The sequence below is a fragment of the Cimex lectularius genome, unplaced genomic scaffold (assembly GCF_000648675.2).
Source record: "Cimex lectularius strain Harlan isolate CLEC.00 unplaced genomic scaffold, Clec_2.1 scaffold88, whole genome shotgun sequence".
Lineage (NCBI taxonomy): Eukaryota > Metazoa > Arthropoda > Insecta > Hemiptera > Cimicidae > Cimex > Cimex lectularius.
In genome coordinates, this window is record NW_019392660.1 from 1,217,610 (window position 1) to 1,241,335 (window position 23,726).

Genomic DNA, 23,726 nt, shown 5'->3' on the forward strand with positions numbered 1-23,726 from the left:
AGATTTAAACCACTTTAATGATCATGGTTGCCTCGGTCAATTGCTTTAGCTAGATTGTGTCCAATTGGTAATTACTTTTAAATGGTCAATTGCAAATTGAAGGGTGAGGAGGTTTGACGTGGTAGATTAATGACTCAATAATGGCTCATCAACTACGAGGTGTCGTAATCCAGGGTTGATATTATTATATAATAATGATTCGAACAGTTTGCCTATATTTGAAGGTTTGGATAATGGGCAATAATTAGATACTAGAGATTTGTCGGCCGACTTAAAGATTGTAACAATGTAAGACAACTTCCAGACATATGGAAATATTATAACTAACTATAGTAACTGTATTTATTCCAAGACTATTTTAAGAAATTTCAACAAAATTATCTCAAAGTATTACTACATTTTCTTTTAAAATCTTTTTTAAAAATGAGAAGTAACAACTACGTGCAATATCCAGTAAGACTACGTACAAGTTGTCTAGTAAAAATACCACTTCCTCGCTCTCATTAATGTATTTTCAATGCATGGACTATTTATAGTTTGGGTCGTAAAAGGTCATCGTGTTCCTCCTACCCTCGCCGAGGCGAAACCAGTCAGGAAAGGTCAATAGCTGATAGCATCCTCTGATACCATGGAAGAATTATAGGTTTTGATGAAGTTTTTACCCATATCTTGAGGTTGCATGGGTTGGCCCACCATAAGTCAGACATCATCACGGTTTAGATCATCATGATGTCTTGGCGGAAATCGATCGAGGAATGATACTGGGCACCATTGAGGTATCTCTCTTTCCTTCAAAACAGCCCTCATTTACATTGTTATCAAACAAGGACGTATCCTGAGGTTCCACGGATTAGCCAAGATGGCCACCTTACTTGGGCCATCATCACAACTTTGACGATTATGATGATTACCCAGAAACTTGTCAGGAAGCATCAATAGTTGGGAAGATATATGGTGTCATGGAAAAGTTTTAGGATTTTTTGTAGTTTCAGCCTGTTTTAACCCATATCTTGTGGTTCCATGGGTTGGCCAAGATGCCCACCGTAAGTCAGTCATCACGGTTTAGATCATCATGATGATTCATCAGAAATACATCGAGAAATACTGGGCACCAATGAGGTAGCTTTCTTTTCTTCAAAACAGCCCTCCTTTACATTTTTATCAAACAAGGACCTATCCTGAGGTTCCCACGGGTTAGCAAAGATGGCCACTTTACTTGGGCCATCATCACAGCTTTGACGATTATGATGATTACCCAGAAACTTGCCAGGAAGCATCAATAGCTGGGAAGATATATGGTGTCAAGGAAAAGTTATAGGATTTTTTGTAGTTTCAGCCTGTTTTAACCCATATCTTGTGGTTCCATGGGTTGGCCAAGATGCCCACCGTAAGTAATCATCATCACGGTTTAGATCCTCACGATGATTTGCCGGAAATCCATCGAGGAATACTGGGCACCAATGAGGAATCTTTCTTTCCTTCAAAACAGCCCTCCTTTTCACTTTTTATCCAACAAGCCGTATCCTGATGGTCCATGGGATAGCTAGGATGGTCACCCTAGCAGGGCCATCGTCACAGCTTTGACGATGATGATTAGCCAGAAATAAGTCAGGAAACGTCAATAACTGATGGAATCCACTGATGTCATAGAAAAGTTGTAGGATTTTCTTAAGTTTCATTATGAAATCTAAATTACGAAATCAAAAGTCAAAAAAAGGCTTCGTCCTTTCAGTTCTTATCCTTACTTGGCACTCGATATAAATACTTTAATTTATTTATGACGATAAAAAAGTGTCGTCGTTGCAATAAGTTTAGATACGTTTTCACCTTCCTTGAAATGCGTTTAATAAAGTATATGTTCAATTTATAAAAATGCTCTTCATTACTAAATGAAGCTAAAAGTGTTACAATCCATGCATAATTTTTAAAAAAATTTCTAGTTCAAATGTAACTTTTTCCATTCAAATTAAACTATTAAACTATAAATTTCATGACCGTGGATATCATCCATCAGTATGTGGATAATTTTTTTCGGACAAGTTGTAAGAAACACAAATCGATTTCAAGCTGACGTTTCGAAGATTTATTTCTTCTTTTCAGGGCTAGAATGTCTACAAAAGGCACACAATAACATAAGTTGTAAAACTAATACAAATATTTTATAACTAACTAATATAAACTAATATAAGCTTTTAAACTTACAAGCCGAAATTGTGAGCTTTCTACTAAAGGAAAAGTTTCAGTTTGTTCGCTTTTCATATTTGTTCTTTTGATTTGTGATGTACAGCCAGGCCAGACGGACCATTGTTGATCGAGGTAAAGATCAGTTTTATATGCTTATCAACAAAATTTGTCAAAGAAAAACTTTTATCAAATCAAATTGAACGTTTTCGAAACCAAAATGAACTATGTGTAAATAAAATTAAAATGGAATTTTTCTAAATAAAATGCTCAAATAAAAATGTTAAAAAATCAAATTGAACTTTTTCCAAAACCAAATCAACTTTTGCCATCCCGAATTAAACTTTTTCAAATCGAATCGAACTTTTTTCGAACAATAATGAATTTTTAATCAATTAAATTGAAGTTTTTTCCAAATCAAAATCAACTTTTCTCAAACCGAATTATATTTTTTCAAAACCGATTTTTAATTTTCCAAATCAAAGTGAACTGTTACCAAAACAAAATCAATTTTTTCAAGCCGTTATACTTTTTCAAAAGAAATTTTTACTTTTCTGGAGTAAGTGAATTTTACCGAAACAAAATTAATTTTTTCAAACTAAATTAAAAATCAAATTGAACTTTTAACAAATCTAAAATTAACTTTTCCCAAACGAAATTGAAGTTTTTTAAAAACAAATCGAACTTATTCCACATCAAATTAAACTTGTTCCAAATCAAAATGAACTTTTCCTAAAAATAAACCATGCGAAATTGGTTTTGAAAAAATATATTTTGTTTTGAGAAATTTGGTTTTGTTTTGAAAAAAATTCAATTTAATTTTTTAAAAATTCAATTCGTTTAGAAAAAGTTCATTTTGATCTGACAAAAGTCCAATTTCATTTTTTTTAAATTTTGTTTGAAAAAGTTCGTATTGATTTGGTAAAATTCATTTTGTTCCAGAGAAGTAGAAATTGATTTAGAAAAAGTGTAATTCAGATAGAGAAAATATGATTTGGTTGCGTAAAGTTCAATTCTATTTGAAAAAAGCTATCATCAAGCAATGGAAAAGTTCATTTTGATTCAGAAAAGTAGAAATTGGTTTTGAAAAAATATATTTCGGTTCGATAAATTTGATTTTGTTTTCAAAAAAATTCAATTTAATCTATTAAAAATTCGATTTGGTCGAAAAATAATCCATCTTGATTCGAAAAAGTTTAATTCGTTTGGTTAAAAATCCAATTTTCCTTGAAAAAAGTTTATTTTGATTTCGTAAAGTTCCATTTGAATAATTAAAAATTCAATTTTGTTCGAATAAGGTTCATTTTGATTTGAAAAAGTTTAATTCGGTTTGACAAGTTGGTTTTGTTGTGGAAAATTTTCAATATGGTTTGAAACGGTATAATTTGATTTCTTTTTAAAAGTTCAATTTTTTACAATTTTATTTGACTATTGTTTAGAAAAAGTCCATTTTAATTGAATTACCGAAGAATTCTTTTTGGTATTCAATTTTATTTTCATTTAACAATGGTCCATTTTTGGGAATCGTTCATTTGTATTTGGGAAAATTTCAATTTGATTTTTTAATTCAATTTTGTTTAGAAAAAGTTCTTTTTGATTTGATAAAATTTCAATTAGGTTTTGTTTTTTTCATTTATGTTTGAAAAAAGTCCGTTTTGGTACGGTAAAATTCATTTTGATCCATAAAGTACAAATTGCTTCTAAAAAAGAATAATTCCATTTGAAAATTGTTGATTTTTTTTGGTAAGAGTGAATTTTGTTTTAGAAAAAGTGCACTGATTCGGAAAATTAGAAATCGGTTTTGAAAAAATATAATCGGTTTGATAAAAGTTGATTTTGTTTTGAAAAAAAAAGTAATTTAATTTATTAAAAACTCAATTTTGTCGGGAAAAAAATTAATTTTGATTTGAAAAAGCTTAATTCGGTTTGATAGTTCATTTTACTCAGGAAAAAGTCCAATTTGATGGGTTAAAAAAAATATATTTTGCTCGAAAAAAGGTCGTTTTGTTTTGGTAAAAGTACCATTTGATTCACGAAAAATTCTTTGTTCGAAAAAAGTTAATTTTGATTTGAAAAAGTTTAATTCAATTTGATAAAAGATTTTGTTTTGCAAAAAAAATCAATTTAATTTATTAAAAACAATTTACTCGGAAAAGTTCTTTTTGATTTGAAAGAGTTCACTTTGATTCGAAAAATTAGAAATTGGTTTTGAAAAAATATAATTCCGTTTGAAAAAAGATTATTTTGTTTTGAAAAAAGAAGTTCAATTTAATTGATTGAAAATTTAAAAAAAAAACTTCATTTTGATTTGAAAAAGTTTAATTCGGGTTGATAGTTCAAAAGTTGATTTTCTTTTGACAAAAGTTAAATTTAGTTTGAAAAAGTTCAATTCAATTTATTAAAAATTCAATTTTCTTTTTAACAATTCAATTCGATTTTTTATTTTTTTTATTTGAGAATTTTATTTAGAAAAAGTCCATTTTAATTTCATTTATGAATAGTTCTTTTTGGTTTCAAAAACGTTCAATTCGATTTGATAAAAGTTTTTCTTTGACAAATTTTGTTGAGAAGAATATAAAAATGAGTTTTCCCTCGATCAACAATGGTCCGTCTGGCCTCGCTCTACATCATGAATCAAACGATAGCAAACATGAAAAGCGGAAAAACTGCAACTTATCCTTTAGATATTTAAATTAACAAACAAAAAATAAAATACAATTTTATTTTTATTGATGAAATCAATCAACAGTTGCATTTCGGCCTTTAACTGTAATTGTAAATTTAAATAAATTATCTAGTTAAATTGAATATTTCTTTCTTTTTTTAACAATCTGTGTTACGAGGCTCTGAAAATTCATTTCAATAAAATTATTTTTTGATTTTGGTCCGTATGATCTCGCCGTTTCCGTACTTTCTTCTTTGGACATTTTTGACAAACCATTAGAGATTATTTACTTTTTTTTATTTGGACTATTTGATCCTAAAAATCCGTGTCAAAATTTGTTCAAATTTTTTTTTCTTTTACTTTTCAACCTGAAATGCGACATTACAACTGGCACGAAATCAATTTTTTTCAATTTTGATTTATTTACTCTAATTATTATCGATTTGTTTGTCTATTTTGTTGTCCATAGTTGTCTTGATTTAACGGAAATTCCCCCTGAATGTAAAGAAAATATTTATTTAACGGGTCAAACGTTAAGACATTTATCCGATCCGGCCTGCGTTGTCCTAACTTGTCAGGATGTTGCAAATCCCTCATTCAACAATGGCAAGATTTCGTCTTTTTTCTGTGTAAAATTGAACTTTTTAACTCGACTTAAAAAAACAATTTATTACAAAATTCAAATTTGATTTTTTTTAAATAACAACGTTAGCAAAATTATACCAGACAATGGGGTAAACATGGAAGTTGCTAGATAAGGCAGGAAGTTCTACTCTAACAATTTTTTTAAATATGTGTTAATTTGTTTATAATTGATTATTTTTGTTCATAATTAGTTTTGGAGAAACATTTAGAGACTCGCTCATGATTTTTATCTTTCTTTTTTTCTTAAAAAAAAGGGCCAAATACCTCGTACGAGTTGCTTTCAGCTTTGGTGAACGACTCCCAAAATAGATGAATCTTCGTTGACGCCTTACTCGCAATACTTTTATCACCCATAGATGTTAAAAGTCATAACTCGTTTATAAATAATTATAGAATTTTAATTATCGACTTTTATGAAATCGGTCCGAGTTTGGAATTTTCGAAGAACGCAGAGTCCACCGTTCTGTTATGTAATCGCAAATAGGAACGAAACGGGCCGAGAGGAAAGTGTCTCCACTGGCCAAAGGAAGGAATGAGACTGTGAATGTGATAAGCTGATAACGGAATATGGGGAAGTTACGTTGACTGTTACTCAGCTCCAACGCTGCCAACCTTCCTATTCTCAATCTGGACGACAGCAAAAATATAAAAACACATAATGTTTAATTATTTACCAAACTTCTTTGGTTTATTTATTAAAATATATTAAATTAAGTATGAAAATATCAAATTCAAAGGTTGCACAATACTTCTAAAACTTTTTGGTAATTACATTCAAAATCGCCATTTTATTTTTCATCAGTACATTATTCATTTTGATACTTATTTATTAACTTTTATAGTACAAAGTTTATTTATTTCAGTACTTTTTACCTAAGAATGGAAAAAAAGCAATTAATTACATTCCTAGCATAGCAGACACACACATGAAAATATGATTTCAAAGGCTGAGCAATACTTAGTTCAACTTTTACAATAAAATAATAATTAAAAAATACTCTTTCTAATAAAAATTAATTTTAAAAATAATTAGGCATAAAAAAACTTGAGTTCTTCCAAATTGAACTTTCACAATTGAAAAATAATAATAAAATTTTAAAAAAATCTTTCTTTCACATCTTCACACATCAAAAAGTTCAGTTTCCCTGAAAAATTTTAAAAAAATTGCGTGAAAAAAACAGCTTTGCCCACTAAGTTGAACTTTCACAATAATAATTAGACATAAACAAACCTGAGCCCTAGGCAACAAATTGAACATGCACAATTAAAAATAAATAAAACAAAATAGTAATTAGCCATGAACAAATCTGAGCACTTTCTACCAAGTTGAACATCCACAATTATAATAATAATTTAGCTTGTTAGACAAACTTGAACTAACACAATAAAAAAACCAAAGGATGGAGCTTTTTTTAACATCTTCACATCTTGAAAAGTCTAAAATTTTTCCAGTTACAATAAAAATTAATATAAAAAAATTAGACATGAACAAAGCCCAAAAAACCTCACCTCTTCCCTTCAAATTGATATTTCACAATAAAAAAATATTAAAAAATCTTTCTAATAAAGATAAATCGTCAATAATAATAATAATAATTAGGCATGAAATCTGAGCTCCTACACCAAGGTGAACTATCTCAATAAAAAACCAAATGATATGAGCTTTTTTAACATCTTAACACCTTGAAAAATCTAAAATTTCTCCAGTTACAATAAATATTAATTTTAAAAAAAAGACATGAACAAAGATAAAAATACCTCAGCTTTTCACTTCAGGTTGAACTTTCAGAATAAAAGAATAAAAATCATCTTTCTAATAAAAATAAATTGTAAGCAATAATTATTGTTAGGCAGGAAATTCTGAACTTCCACCAAGATGAACTTTCACAATAAAAAAAGAAAAAACAAAGGTTGAGAGTTTTTTTAACATCACACCATGAAAACTAAAATTTCTCTGGTTCCAATAAAAATAAATAATGAGACATGAACAAAAAAACTTGAACTCTTCCCACCAAGTTGAACTTTCAATAAATAAAAACCAAAGGAGCGATAGCTTTTTTTACCACTTCACACCTTGTTGTATTTTTAAATCGTTCCGGACTATACAGTTTTTTTTTAATCTAAAGAATATTTGAATTTTTTTTTACTCATTGCATAGTTTAAGTTTTTTGGCAGAGTTTGTTCGAACGATAAAAGTTTGGAGGGAAAAAATTATACCACGGCCTTGTGTATTTATACCCGTACATGAGAGCTTTTTTTTTTGTTCCAATTCTTCAAAAGTTTTTCTACCGGGCATCCTCACTGCGTCCATGTTCCGAACTTGTTCGGCATCCGCGCCAGATAACTTTGTTGTAGGAAAGTTCAAAAATAGCCACGACGCGCATGCGACTTACGGCCGACGACGACGTTACAACTTTGAACTTTTTAGAACGGTGTCAGTCCCGAGACCGATGACAACCCGTCGCTCCGTTTACATTCCGTTATAACCTTCTCCACTTACAAATAAATGTTATCGAAGTACTACAACAAAAATGTAAGTATGAACATTTCTATCGTCATTAACGATAATTTTCCCCTTTGATCTCTAACAACGGCTACATTTTACTCCACTAAATCCCATTTATATTTTTTTGTTCTTCTAATAATAGCTTTTCTATTTTCTTTTTGTTATTGTGTTTTGATTGTTTGTTGCACAGATAGTTTTTTTTTATTGTTTTAACGTTGTTTTTGTGTGTAGAGGAGCGTTTCAGCACCTCACTGCCATTTAAAACTGGCGATTTGATACAGATTGCTTTCCTTTATACAGATTAGCCATGTAATCAATTTCCTATTCTGATGTTGGAGTCTCCCTTGCCAAACTATTAAACTATTTTTATCTATTGGCTCCCAAATGAACTCTCGGCTTTTTGATCCCGTTATTGAATTATTTCTCCCCAAGTTGAGATTCGTACAAGTTGACAGGACTTAGATATAAACATATAAAATAGTACAAAATTTGTTTAATGTTTTTACGAATAAATTAATAATCTTCACACAAAAAATCTATGATAATTATTATTTTTTTCTAAGGTCTTGATTGAGATGAAAAAGCTAGTGTTATGAGCAAGATTTGAACTGAAGGTCTTCCATCAGTAGTTTTTCGTCTCAATCTAGACATTAAATAAAAAGGATAATTAATTGAAATAATTAATACAGTAAATTATGACCATTAAACATATATGGGCCTATGATAATGCTGCATTGTAAGGTACATTTTTCCTTTTTTTACATATTTATTGGGCTGGTGCAAAAATAATGCAGGCTTTGAAAAGGCAGTCAAAACTATTTTGAATTTCTATAAAATGAAATTAAGATTATAATTTTTTAAATTTAAGGTCTTGATTGAGATGAAAAAGCTTCACGAGCGGGATTTGAACCCAAGATCTTCGGTTCAAATCCTGCTCGTAACACTAGCTTTTTCATCTCAACCAAGACCTTAAATACAAAGAATAATTAATTGAAATAATTAATACGATCAGTTATGACTGCCAAACGTATATGGGTTTACGATAATGCTGCATTTTGAAGTTCAATTTTTTTTCCTTTTTTTATTTTTTATTTATTGGGCTGGTGCAAAAATAATGCAGGCTTTGAAAAGGCGGTCAAAACTATTTTTAATTTTTATAAAATGAAGACTGATAATTATTATTTTTATTTAAGGTCTTGGTTGAGATGAAAAAGCTTTTCAAGCTTCACGAGCGGGATTTGAACCCAAGACCTTTGGTTCAAATCCTGCTCGTAACACTAGCTTTTTCATCTCAACCAAGACCTTAAATAAAAAGAATAATTAATTGAAATAATTATTACGGTCAATTTTGGCCGCCAAACATATATGGGTCTATGATAATGCTGCATTTTGAGGTTCAATTTTTTTTTCCTTTTTTTATTTGTTGGGCTGGTGCAAAAATTATGCAGGCTTTGAAAAGGCGGTCAAAACTATTTTTAATTTTTATAGAATAAAGACTATGATAATTATTGTTTTTATTTAGGGTCTTGGTTGAGATGAAAAAGCTTTCAAGCTTCACAAGTGGGATTCAAACCCAAGACGTTCGGTTCAAATCCTTCTTGTAACACTAGCGTTTTCAACTCAAACAAGACCTTAAATAAAAAAGAAGATGATAATGCTGCATTTTGAGGTTCAATTTTTTTCCTTTTTTTATTTTTATTTATTGGGCTGGTGCAAAAATAATGCAGGCTTTGAAAAGGCGGTCAAAACTATTTTTAATTTTTATAAAATGAAGACTATGATAATTATTATTTTAATTTAAGGTCTTGGTTGAGATGAAAAAGCTTTCAAGTTTCACAAGCAGGATTCAAACCCAAGACCTTCGGTTCAAATCCTGCTTGTAACACTAGCTTTTTCGTCTCAACCAAGACCTTAAATAAAAAGAATAATTAATTGAAATAATTATTACGGTCAATTTTGGCCGCCAAACATATATGGGTGTATGATAATGCTGCATTTTGAGGTTCAATTTTTTTTCCTTTTTTTATTTTTTATTTGTTGGGCTGGTGCAAAAATTATGCAAGCTTTGAAAAGGCGGTCAAAACTATTTTTAATTTTTATAAAATGAAGACTATGATAATTATTATTTTAATTTAAGGTCTTGGTTGAGATGAAAAAGCTTTCAAGCTTCACGAGCGGGATTTGAACCCAAGACCTTTGGTTCAAATCCTGCTCGTAACACTAGCTTTTTCATCTCAACCAAGACCTTAAATAAAAAAGAATAATTAATAAGATCAATTATGCTGCTAAACATATACGGGTCTGTGATAACGCTGCATTTTGAGGTTCAAAACTATGTACTCTAAGGCTGATGGATATCCAAGCTGTATATGCTATTGTACATTTTTTTTTTTTTTTAACTATGTAAATTCATAATTTTTCCTAAATATTATTATTATTAAATCCATTATATTCTGTGGTCTGATTGACCAAATAACTGTTTTCAATTAATTAATCTTTTTATGTAAGTTATTGGTTGAAATGAAAAAGTAAGTGTTACGAGCGGGATTCGAACCCATAACCTTCGGCTTATTATTATTAAATTCAATTTTTAGAATTTCCATTATTTATTGATTTTTAATTATTATTTATTTTTTTATTTTTTAACTGTTGTGTAAGTGATCGATCATTAGGGACCGGTTTTGTATGTATTCACATTTTTTTCTCTAAGCCTCCTAAGCCAGTTTTGAAACTTTAACTTGGTGTTTCGTGCTATTTAGAAACAAATAAACCCTTATTTTATTTTACAAATTTGTAATTTTGAGGCTTTTTACATATAAATATGTTTTGTTGATATAACGTATATAAGCATTTTGGCATATACGTAAATGGTTGTTACAAAATTTGGTACAAATTTAACGAAATTATGAATCTAAAGACTAAAACTAACAATAAATAAGGCTAAGAGGCATGCACAAAATTGAGATAAATTTAACTAAGCTATATCCAATTACACAGATAATAAATAAGTACTTATATTATACGCACTATATATTTCTAATAACATGTCTGGGGGTACCTGGACACGAAGGGAGGGTGACGAAAAGGCGAGACATCCCAACCTTCAGACATAAGCACTGCAATCCGACCCTCTAATTCTAAAAATGCAATGAAAAAATGTGATTAAAAGAAAGTGGAAATGGAAGAAACTTTCACGTATCAAGAGCACTGTCGATAGGTGGCCCTTGGGTCATCCTCACACGACTCAGGATAGGCCATTTGAGGTTGACTAATGGACATTTACTTTTGGGCAAAGCCTGCTTGTGTCTGGCATGTAGAGAAAGGTTGCTCGAAGTACTCCAACTAATTGAAGGTTATTTTCCTTGGCTACATACAAAGGGCGAGTAGGAATGCCACCCGATAGGAGAATCGTTCTTGAGCCAGCAAGTATCTGGATTCCCTGTTCTGATTTTTGTATAAAACAGGATTATTTTGTGTCTCTAGCCTGTGTTGAGAGTGAATGTATTTATTTGCGTGAACGTGTAGTGTGAGAAAGCCGATGGCAGAATACTGAGTACCAATCAAGGGTCATGGCGGAATATTTAATGCCCCACCATGTAAATAAAAAATAATTAAAAGTGAGTAAGACTGTGAATGGGGTTGGATTTAGAAACTTGTGATGGGGCTGAAATGTCCTAGTTGTTGACAGAACCTGGATCTTGTCTGACCCCAGACTGCCTTTCTTGAAGCCTGTCAGTAATTTATTGGAAGATGCAATTACTGGTGACACTTTGTACGTGCATATGCAAATTTGAACTTATATAAATCAGCAATCAGCAATTGATGGTGAATCAAGGCATCATTGCTGTCAGCTCGTCTGACAGTTTTCCATCAATTATTGGATACCCAAGTAAATTTTTCAAAATTAATAATTTGACTTACTGTGCTATTTATTTGTCTTTCACCACAGACGTATACACATTAATTAGAATAATACTTTTTAATTCATTCAAAAATATTCTTACTTAAGATATAGACAATAAATTTATTTTACTAATAATTCAGTGAGAAATATGGCAGACATTTAGTTAATTTTTTGCCAGAAAGGGCTTTAATATTCTTTAGTAATAACTAATAAGGATTCATTGTTTGACTCAAAGCGGTTTATATAATATTTTATGTACGGTTTCGCTGAGGACAAGTTGAAGAAAGGTGACTGCAAAAGACCCAGGGTTACTAACTCATGATGGATTTGGTCATTTTAATAATAAAAATTTCTATTTCAAAACATTCAATAATGCATATATTTACTAGATTTTAAAATAAAATTTCATAGTAATCAGTAGAGATGTAGAGAAATGATCTTATGTATTCCGGTGTTATAATATATTGTAGGAATATAATTGTAATTTTCTGGATGCTTTAGTTTAGAAGCTAGTTTTTATTATTAGAATATAAAACTACTCAGCTAGTGTGCATTTTGATAGAAATAAAATTTCACATAATAACTAGAGATGCAAAAAATCGACATACTTACCCCACCTTTATTATTTTCAGAAAACAAAATACTTCAATTATAAATGTTCAATATATAATTTTTATAAACATATAAAATAAATAAACAAAGGTGAAACAGTTATCATAAATATTTACATTTGTGAGGATAATAAAGAATGTAGTTTAAACATTGAAAAAAAATTCATCATTATTTCAAATTGTTTCTAGTTTTGTAGTAAACCAATATTGGCAAATTTTGCACGCTCAATGATTTGTTACTGTCGTTATTTGTTAAAAAATTAGAAAAGTTATATGAAAATTATAAATTGTCATTTTATAAATACAAAATCGATGAAATCTATAATTTTTTTATAGCTTTAAAAACATGTGTACTTATTCAAATTAATTATTTTCTTATCCTAATTGAATCTGTCAGTTTTGCATGTTCAGGTATTGGTTAGAAATTTATATAGTATCAAATATATAGAGAATGAATTCTAAATAAATGTCCTAACATAAAAAAAAAACTTCAATTTTTTTTGTTTGTCTAGCTGTTTGTAAATCTTTTTAATATACAAACTTTGTTTTCTCTTAAAATATTTCTTGCTAGTTTTATTAACGAATAACTGAAAGTAAATAACTTGGTCTGCTTTTCAGCTGAGACAAGAAGTTTTTGTTTTTATATAGAACTCAATTGTGAGGTGAATGTTTGTTTAATAAAACAAAAAAATCAATATTTTGATCAAGTTGCACGTATGTGTTCATAATAAATTAGTGACATTTTTGAAATCTTGATGAACAGTTTGTGTTTGTGTTTGTGAACATTACCAAACAAAACAAAAACATAATACAAAATTATGGAACCATGTGACTTAGACTTCATCTGTACTTGTAATAGTCGCCTACCCTCACAAGTAATAGTAGAACTGTTGGCTTGCAGGGAGTGAAAAATGGGCATAGAAAATCACCGGCATCACAATGAAACTGCCAGAAGACGTTGGGGTCTGCTTGCCCAAGCTTTACAGACTAATAGACAAAATCAAAGAAATACAGACATCCGTGATAATATATCAGTGAGAAGAATATCGAATTTTGGTCTGATTCAAATCGCGCCTCTTGTTTCCGACTGGTTTCTGTACTCAACAGGAAATAAGTACGACATTAGAATACACCATCTGAATCAGGCCTTGACACCTGAGGACCTCATGGGCTTCAACAACACGGGAAACGTCTGTGTCTGGCCGTCCGAAGAAGTCCTGGCCTATTACGTCCTGTGCAATTTGAGATATTTCGCCGGCAAATCTGTATTGGAGTTGGGCGGAGGTATGTCTTGCCTTGCCGGATTGTTCATCGCCAAGTACACCTCCGCTTCTTACATACTGCTCACCGATGGAAATAAAAACTCTGTGACCAATGTAAAACGTATCTTGAAGGAAAATGATCTCTCGGAAAAAAGAGTCAACTGTAGAATATTAGAATGGGGTGAACTGACAGAAGACAAATACGATATCGTGTTAGCTGCTGATTGTCTATTTTTTGATAATACGCGTAAAGATCTGGTAGTCACAATGTGGCACTCAATGAAAAACGGAGGTTCGGGCTTGGTGACCGCACCGAAAAGGGGCTCAACCCTCAATAAGTTCCTCGAAGAAGCTCAAAATATTGGCTTTAAATACTGTGTAAGTGATTGTTACAACCAAGATATCTGGGAGAGGCACTTGAAATTACAGCAAGACTGCCCTTACTACGATGCTAATATCCATTATCCTGTATTTATCCTTCTAACAAAATCTCTATAAACCAAGAAATTCAAGAAAAAAAATCTGAAGATTATTAATGATCTGATATGAAATTCAATTATTTTTCTACCTAAAACTGATATTTAAAAATTGTTTTTGTTACAATTTATCTAATATCAAAATATGTTTCTTTGAAGGATTGTGATCTTAAATTTGTCATTTGATAAGTTTGATGGTTCCGTAATAAATTAAATTAGCCACAAACTTTATTTTCATATAGGAATATAGTCTAAACTCTAGTAAAAAATAGTAGTTTTAAATAATTTATTAATTGTGCCTTGATAAATTAATGAAACAGGGTAGTTTTATTATATTTCTCCTCAGTTTAATAAGTTGAAGATAATCGGCATTTATGCAAATTTGAGTTGTTTATCACAGTAACACCGTACATTTTTATCTGATTGCTTTAACGCAATTTAAGTTGGATTACATTCCTTAGAGAAAATAATAATAACGACATACATTATATCTCCTTGCAGTTTTCGGATTGTCAACAGATTGTGAAAGAAATTATAGACTTTTTTTTTTAAACTACGTATTATTTATAGTATATAATTCTGAGAATTTATAAATTTAAAAATATACTATTGTGATTTGTGGTTTAGATATAAGTATGTCCACAAAATGTAGTCTTTTGTTCAAACTTTTTTAATATTAAACTTCCAAGTGAAAACAAAAATTGTAAGATTCAATTTTATCAAAGAAAAAATATAAAACTTAATATGTTGTTTAATATTTAAAAAAAAACTATTGATTCATTTTCTCCATGATTTATTTTATTTTATTTTTTTTTTTTTGTATCCTGGTGTACAGTTTTTTACAATTTTTGTGTTTTACTTGTCCAAATTTTTAAAGGTGTGGAGAATCAGCAGATTTAAACACTTATCTCAGCTGGTATTTACATAATAATTTTAAGACAATGAAATTTTTAAAAAAATTGTTTTGGGTATAAGTTTGATCGTCCCTGATCACCGGTCTGCTCGACATTATGAAGACAAAATCTATAATATTAAAAATAAAAATAAATGAATAGATCAAAATGTGCAGGGATAGAAGAGCCAATAATTGATTTTTTCTTTAGAAAAATCTAGATTATAAAAAAATATCATGTTAATAATTATTGTATATTTTTATATAGACACAAAAATATGAGATACACCGTGTGCTTTTAAAAGTTAGTAAAAGTGCTTTAAGAAGAAATATTGCCTCTTAAAGGAGCTAGTATTAAATTTGTAACATTAGCTCAATATTATACTCCAAATATATACGACATAATCGAATTAAAATTAAATAATTTAAATTGAATGAGGTCAAAGTTAAAATTTTATAACCTGTGGTCTTAAAAGTGCCACTTAAAAGCTCATCGATTTTTTTTTTTTCCTATATTGTACTTTAACCATTTTGGTACTACTGGGTGTTTTTCCGTCAATCTGCCTGTATTGTATTAAAGTTGGGTTGAATGAGTTGTAAAAAAAATTGTCTTAAGTGTGTTTTGTTTAATTGAGCCTTGGTCGCTTATGGGAACAGTGAAGTTATTCACAATTATCTAGTTTTTTTGTTCAGTATTAGTAAAAATTCCATTATCGCTGAAGATTTGTAGTACCTAATTGACCATGTTCCTATGTATATTTAATAATTTAATAGCCATGCTAGTCTTTACCAGTATTGAATTTCTATTAATGTAATATTTCTTTTAAAAAATTCACTATCAATTTCTATGGGGCAGGAATGCCTTTTTTACTAATTAATGTTTCATTAAAACAGTTTCTAGTGTATTTTTCTTGTAATACTAATACTATGACAGTACTTAATTTTATTATATTTTAAGAACTTTCTTTACTCTACTGATTACTTAAGTTTGTATCTTAATTTTGGTACTTAAACGATAGCGGGACCATGATCTGCTAGTCGATTACTATTGCTATCAGTATTAATCTTGAGTATTGTTAATTATTTACAGTTTTTTTTTATCAATTACCTAATTTACACTACTTTTGTCTTATCGTATCAATTTCAGTATTGCACTAGATAGCCACTTTAATTGTATGGCTGGGAGATTTTGAGAAAATATAAACAGCGAAGTTGACTGACTGTGGAATGTTTATTTTTTAAGAAAACTTAACGAAATTTAATAGTAAAATAAGTGCCAAAAAAAAAACAACTTAGTGCCATTATAAAGATTACATAGTCTCTGTTATGTGTGATATACCCTTAAATATAACATTGTTACATATATTTAATCTATTGTTGGACTATTAGAAAATATTTAATATTGTTACCCTATTTGAATGAATAGCAAATAAATTTGATTGTTGCTTAACTTGTTGCCTGTTGAAACCTTTACCCTCAAAATATAAAATAGCCGATACAATCCGGATAATTTTCTTATTAAAATGGCAAGATGTTGAAAAAATTTTTTTCTTCCTCTGACTTCTCTCTGAATTTGAAGGTTGGCAAAAGTAAAGCATTACTTAGCCAATGATGTTTTCTTTTTAGCCTGAAATTCTGTTAGTTCAAGGAGGAATAAAAAATATTAAAAGATTGTTCACGTCTCTCTTTACAAATTCATTTAAAAATGCTTGTATTGAGGGACTACGGCTCGGAACACCCCGGGTGGTTAGCCCCTAGAATTTTTGAACCCTTCCTCTCCTCCATTTTTATTTCAACTCTCGCTCTTTTCAAATTGAAAATAATCCACAAAAAAACAAGCATGTCGGGTTCAAATAGTAATTTGAACTGGGACCTTAACTTTACAATGTGTAAACGCCTAAACCTTTGCAGCCACCTATACTCACCAAAAATGAGCTGGATCATCACAATGAATTTCTTTTGGGAGGGTTGGTCAATTAAGGATTCTATTACTGTACTGCGACCTGTATAGACCTCTATGTGTACATAAGACTTATTATTACCTTGGGAAGTGTGTTTTCCCTCAAAACAACCCCTTTTCTCTTTGCCTCGTTGCACACTTCTCCTGGATTGAAAATTACCAAAGTGGCTGTACTGTAACAGTGCTAGTGCTTCACATTCACAAAGGATATGTGCTGATGTCTCTGGTTTCATTTAACTCGGCATGTTTTTGTCTCTGCTTTGCCCAAATGAAATTATTAAAGCAGGTGTCATCTGCAGCTATGATGGGATGGGTTTTTGCTATATTGAATACTTAAAACTAAATTCACTGTATTTTCCATCATTAAGCTAGGTTTCTGCTGTGTGAAAAAATCTCACTATTTCGTGTTAAACATTAACATGAAATAAACATTTTTCAACCTAGAAATGAAACAAGATGCTGTTTATAACTACACAAAGTTCTGCTTCAGTGTTTGCTATCATGGCGATACTTTCTGTAAACAAGAAAACAAAGTTGAGTTGTTTTATTAGTTTATTTTATTTATTACTTTTTATTTTGAGTTCTTTAGCTGTGATACGTTCGGATAAGTAAAATACATTCCTCCTCGTTTATTCTCATACTTGAGAAAAGTCCGTTTCCATGGAGAGAAACAAACAGTGCAAAATACTTTGATGCTCACTAACAAACTGCCAACCTGTCAACATAAAACATCCTCGTGCCAAAATATTCGCAGTCCTGTTTAGGTCTCCACAATGTAAGACAAGTTTCGCACAGCTTTAGGTCTGTGTTGTTTATTGCACGTCAAGTTTGGAGTTATGGGTGGTATGGTGTAGTTGAGAACTTCCATTGATTTTTCCTCCCCTCCACAAGGCCTACATGTATATAGATCGCAGACAAGCAGGAAGATACTGTTTTTAAAAGATGCTTTAACAGAAATAAGGGGAATTCATGGGTGCATTAGATGCCGGTACAGCAGAATTTCAAGTGACTTAAGTCCCGAACACGACCCCTGGGAGTATGCTTCAGCACAGCTTTAGAAAGGGCATCCAGGATGATCTCCCATGTTACCAAGTCGCCTACTCCATACCTTACTATGAACCAGCACACGGGCACTACTGGGGTCTTCATTTGTGGGGAAGACAGATCCAGTAGTATCTGTGTGCCAGTTCAACGTGAGTTCACCAACTCGCAGACCAAACCCCGTCATCTACCTTTACTGTAAGCTAAATTCTAAGAACTTAGACCGAAGAAAACCAGTGTGGATGAAGGTGTGGCGTGCGCTGTGTACTACACCATCACACTTCATTGCTCCCACTGTACTGTAGAGAATTATATGCGATTTGATACACACTTGATGTGATACGAGATGATAGTGGTTCTGTTTACCTCTTTTGCACCAATTCCCTCAGCATGGTTACTGCTGTTTATGACCTCTGTCTTTCTTGATTTAGAACAGGCCTTCGATCGAGTCTGGCACTCAGGCTTGCTTTGGAAACTGAGGAACATCCTCCCTCATACGTACTATCTTGTACTGAGATCTTATCTGATGGATCGATTTTGTCGAGTCTGTCAGGGAACTGAATTCTCACAGTATGTACGCATAAGGGCGGGTGTTCCTCAGAGAAGCATACTTGGCCCTTTTCTATTTTCCATATATACTGCAGATATTCCTACACACGTTAACATTTTGACACACACATTCGCTGATGATACAGCGATTCTTATACGCAATTCGGACCCCTCAATTAACACTCAATACTTACAACAACACCTGAATGAATTAACACTATAGTTCACAAAGTGTAGAATAAAGGTAAACCTAACAAAAAGCACACAGATCAATTTTACCTTACGTAAAAATGTCTGTCCTGCGGTGAGTATAAATGGAATTCCATTGCCTACCACTGACCTTGTGCGTTATCTTGGACTTTTCATGGATAAACGACTGACTTGGAATCCTCATACAAGGCTGAAAAGACAAACCGACGTTATAAATTGTTAAAAAGACTACTCGACTCATGATCAAAATTAGACCTTGAAAATAAACTTTTAATTTACAAGACAATGATTAGACCTCTCCGGGCGTACGGTTGTGAAGTGTGGGGCTCAACCAAGGATTCCAATTCCCAGCGTCTCCAATCAATCCAATCTAAAATTCTCCGTTAAATTATAAATGCTCCTTTTTACATTTCAAATTACACTATCCATAAAGACCTACACATCCCGTTTGTACATGAAATCATCAAAACCCGATATAAAAAATTTCATCAATCACTGAACACACACAGTAATCTATTCGTACGAAATTTATCACTTCCAACCCTACCTGAAAATCCTACAAGACGATTGAAGCGAAAGTGGCCCCGAGACCTTCTCATTGTGTGAAGACTGAACAACATATCAGTGTGAAGAAGTGTTACCACTAGGCAACTTCTCCTACAAGAGCCTCAAATGATAATTCAACATATACGAACATATTTACTTAATACATCACTTGTAGTTGTAAATACCAAATAAATGTAATTTAAAAAAAATATATGACCTCTCCTCTTTCATGCTCTTGTTGGAGAGGTATGACCCAACCTCCGGACATAGCCATGGCCCTTTGATGCTAAAAATGCAATTGAAAATATGATTTAAAAAAAGTGGCAGCGCCAGTGAGCCGGATCGGCAGAGACAAGCTCTCTCATATCCAGAGCACTATCGATAGAGGATGTGACTTGTAGAATGGTCATCCACATGGATCTTATTTTTTGGCCAAAGCAGTATGTGTCCACGTGCAAAGGTTATGACCCACCTAATTGAAGGGTGCAATTTCTTGGCTCCATATAGAGTGCATAAGAATGGCATGTATGTTGGCTCCATATGTGAGCATGTTTCTGAATTCACACTTCCAATACTTGGAGGAGACAGGGTTGTTTTATTGTATATAGTGCTGACAGTTTTGTGTCCCTAGCTTGTTGAGAGTGAACTTATTTATTGGCGTGAATGTGATCCCATCAACCCCCAATAAGGTTAGTTTTAGGTGTAAAAGGTGATGGAATAATATTGAGTGAATGATATGAAAATAGGAAAGAATGTATTTAAGAGTGAATGGGTTTGGATCTAGGAACTGCATGTGTTGGAGGCTGAAACGACCTAGCTGTTCACCCCTGAAGCTCAAACTCGGTCAAGAAATTTCAAAATTCAACTATTTTTTATTTAAATTTTTCTTTCAAACTATTGTTTCATTTGGAACAAATATGTATACATATGAATTGTTTTTATTAAATGTATACATTTTTCTATGGAAAAAATTCCTTGTCATAAATATGGTAAAATGTGAGCAAATTTAGACAGGTACAAAACAAACAAAAAATAAGCAAGTGGATAAAAATGCAGCCGTATATGTTTTATTATATAATTATTTTTTATTTGTTTTATATATTGACTTAAAATCTAATTTTTATGTACACATTAATAAAAATTAGTCAAAATTGCTAATTAAATGAAATATTTTGTTTTATATTAATATATTTTTATATGGGATAATGTAGTATACTAGATTTTTTTTTCATTTTTCTTGGTATGGATTCTTAGGGCTGACTATTGGAAATCACAAGATAGGAAATACTGCGATTTTTGTAAATGTTGGATCGCTGACAACAAACCTGTAAGTTTTATCCACTGATGCAATGATTTTTCAACTAAAGCTATATTTTTTTAAACCATTTTTTTCCACTACAGAGCGTACAGTTTCACGAAAATGGTAAAAGACACAAAGATAATGTCTCAAAGAGGCTATCGGACATATCGAGAAGGAGTGCCAAGAAGCAAAAGGAAGCGGCGAAGCTCGATATGGAAATGAAGAAAATGGAAGCGGTAATTTTTTTTTTTAAATCTATCTTTAAGAATAATTCAAGTTTCTTGAATCAACTTTATCGCTGTTTTAATGAATTAATTTAAAAATTTCTGATTTTTACTTTTTTTTTAAGGCTGCGATGCGAGCTTACATGAAAGATATCGCGTCAAACCCTGACTATAGTTCACAAGAGTTCAAAAATCAGATCGAATCGAGAGGGGACGATCTTACCAGGTTGTGCATGACTTTAGAACAGCCAGGCCCTAAGCGCAACTTGAATCTGTTTCCGTCTAATCAACAGCTACAGCTGCTTCAACAACAGCAGCAGCAACAGCACCAACAACCACAACAACAACAACAAGAGGGAAAGAAAAAAGACAAAAAGAACAAAAAAAAGGTTGCAGTTGTAAAAGAAAAGAAAAGAGTCTGGTTTGAAACAATGTCTGCACAAGGACATCTATATTACTGGAACAGTGAAACAAAACGTAATTAATTTAATGTTTAATAATAAATTATTATTGTACTATAAGTTATTTTGTTTTAAAGAATCATCGTGGATTAAACCTGAGGAATTTATTTCTCTCGATGAACAAAAGATGCTGGCAGAGGCACCTTTGGTCAGGCAAGAAATTGACATGCAGAAAGCAGACGAGGAGAGAGAGAGATTCATAGACACAGTCGAAGACGAGGCAGAAATCAGGTCTTGGAGAATGAGAGAGGAAATAAGGAAAGCGGTCAGCGTCGTCAAAGAAGAAGAACCCGAACCTCCGAAATGCGAGATTTCAGGTCCTATATTAGGGCCAGATCCTAAACCTGAGCCGTACGGGAAATGGACTGTAGTTAAACAAGTGTAAGTTTTTATATAATTTATAAATTTTATAGATTAAAAAAAAATTTTTTCTTTTAGCGAGCAAAAAGTTGTAGACTTGCAGGTACCAAAGCAAGAATTCGTTGAGATCAATGTTCCTCCGGTGTACGAGCCCAAAATTAAAATAAAAGAGAAGCAAGTCACTTCTTTGGAAGATGAAGGAGGTCCTTCGAGTTTTAAAAAGCGCAAGCCGAATCCAGGAAGGATGAACATAAGGAGAAGGCTAGATGACGACGATTGAAACAAATTATTGATTAAAAAAACTGTTTTTATAAAGTAATTTATAAATGTGCATTTGTATAAATGTTGGTCTTTATTTGGTTCAAGGTGTAAAATATTTTTTTTTAAATTATGTAAATAGAAATTTTTTTCAGTACATACATTATCAGTGCAAGATTGTTTTTTGTTCTTTCTTCCTCGACATTAATCTTGAAAACCGTGCTGTAATCTTTTTATCTTTATTTGCACACTTAAACCTTCTGGTTGATATGTTCTTTCAAAAGTTAACACTTTTCCCTAGTAATTTTCGATCTCGTTCAGTAAATAAATTAATAGATAAAAAAATAATTGTACTACCCCAATTTTAATGTGAATGTAACTCCATACTGAAGCAGAAAAGCCAAAAGAAATAAAAATGTGAAATACTGAACAAGGTAAGAAGTGTACTTTTTGCCTAATTTTTAATACCACTCACCCATGCAAGCAATATTTTTTATAAATCTAATATTTATGGTATGAAAATAAAAATAAAAACTCCCTAATCTGAACTTTGATACTCTGGACATAACATTAATTCGAATTGGGATAAATTTCAAGGATTTAAAATTTTAAAAGAAACATGGGGTGAAGCGAGATTGGGGGTGAGAGAAAGTGAATGTGGGAAGTTTAAGAGAGAAAAATAAAAAAGAGAGTGAGTGAATGAGAGATAATGAGTGAGTGAGATAGTAAGAGCATGAAAATGATGGACTAAAAGTGAGACAGTAAATGAGGAAAAATGTGAGAGATAGTAAGATCGTGAAAGTGAGTGACTAAAAGTGAGAGATATAGTAAATGAGAAAAAGTGATTGAGTGAGGAAGATAATAATGAGTGAGTGAGATAGTAAGAGCATGAAAATGGGGGACTAAAAATGAGACAGTAAATGAGAAAAAATTAGAGAGATAGTATGATTGTGAAAATGAGAGAGAAAGACGTAGTAAATGAGAAAAGTGATTGAGTGAGGAAGATAATAATGAGTGAGAGAGATAGTAAGAGGATGAAAATGAGGGACTAAAAGTGAGAGATATAGTAAATGAGAAAAAGTGAGAGAGATAGTAAGATTGTGAAAGTGAGAGAGAAAGATATAGTAATAATGAGAAAAAGTGAGTGAGAGATAGTAAAAGCATAAAAACAAGTGACTATAGTGAGAAAGATGTAGTAAATAGGAGAAAGTGAGAGTGAGAGATAGTGAGGGCATGAAAATGAGTGACTAAAAGAGTGAGAGAATAAGAGTATGAAGGTGACTGACTAAAAGTGAAAGAGAGACATAGTAAATGGGAGAAAGTGAGGATGATAATAATGAGAGAGATAGTAAGTGTGAAGTGAGTGAGAGAGAAAGAGGTAGTAAAATGGGAGAAATAATACAAGAAAAAAATAATCTTTTTTTCATTTGGAAGCTTAACTTGTAAATTAATTATGATTTAAGCCGTAATTTTTAATATGGCAACTAGATTTTTATATTTGTTATATCGCCTGCATATTGCTTTATCATGGAAGAATCTTACGGACTGCTGCTTTAAAGAGAGGTGTGGCAATGTGTTCTCATAAATCAGACCGATTCAAGCCAGCATCCTACAAGGGAGCATTCTTGGTTCAATCATTTCCATCATTTACACTGCTGACTTTCCTATACACCCT

General features: G+C 31.5%; 2 protein-coding genes across 4 annotated transcripts in view; one reads left to right on the plus strand and one right to left on the minus strand.

Moving 5' to 3' along the window:
* Positions 1–6,038, minus strand: part of LOC106668017 (lysosomal-trafficking regulator) — a 41,294-nt gene extending 35,256 nt beyond the window's left edge. For 2 of the 3 annotated variants that reach the window (XM_014396389.2, XM_014396388.2), the window contains exon 1: positions 5,756–6,035. In XM_014396389.2, coding sequence (XP_014251875.1) covers positions 5,756–5,845 — 90 coding nt within the window. In that variant the 5' untranslated portion in view covers positions 5,846–6,035. Of the gene's footprint in view, positions 1–5,755 lie in introns of all 3 variants that reach the window. The other variant, XM_014396390.2, reaches the window with a different exon arrangement.
* A 1,707-nt stretch (positions 6,039–7,745) lies between these two features.
* Positions 7,746–22,226, plus strand: LOC106668014 (WW domain-binding protein 4). The gene is made up of 6 exons (XM_014396377.2): positions 7,746–8,024; positions 20,703–20,775; positions 20,850–20,984; positions 21,098–21,449; positions 21,511–21,814; positions 21,872–22,226. Coding segments are annotated over exons 1-6 (1,068 nt in total). The 5' UTR covers positions 7,746–8,022; the 3' UTR covers positions 22,074–22,226.
* Positions 22,227–23,726: the final 1,500 nt, after the last annotated feature.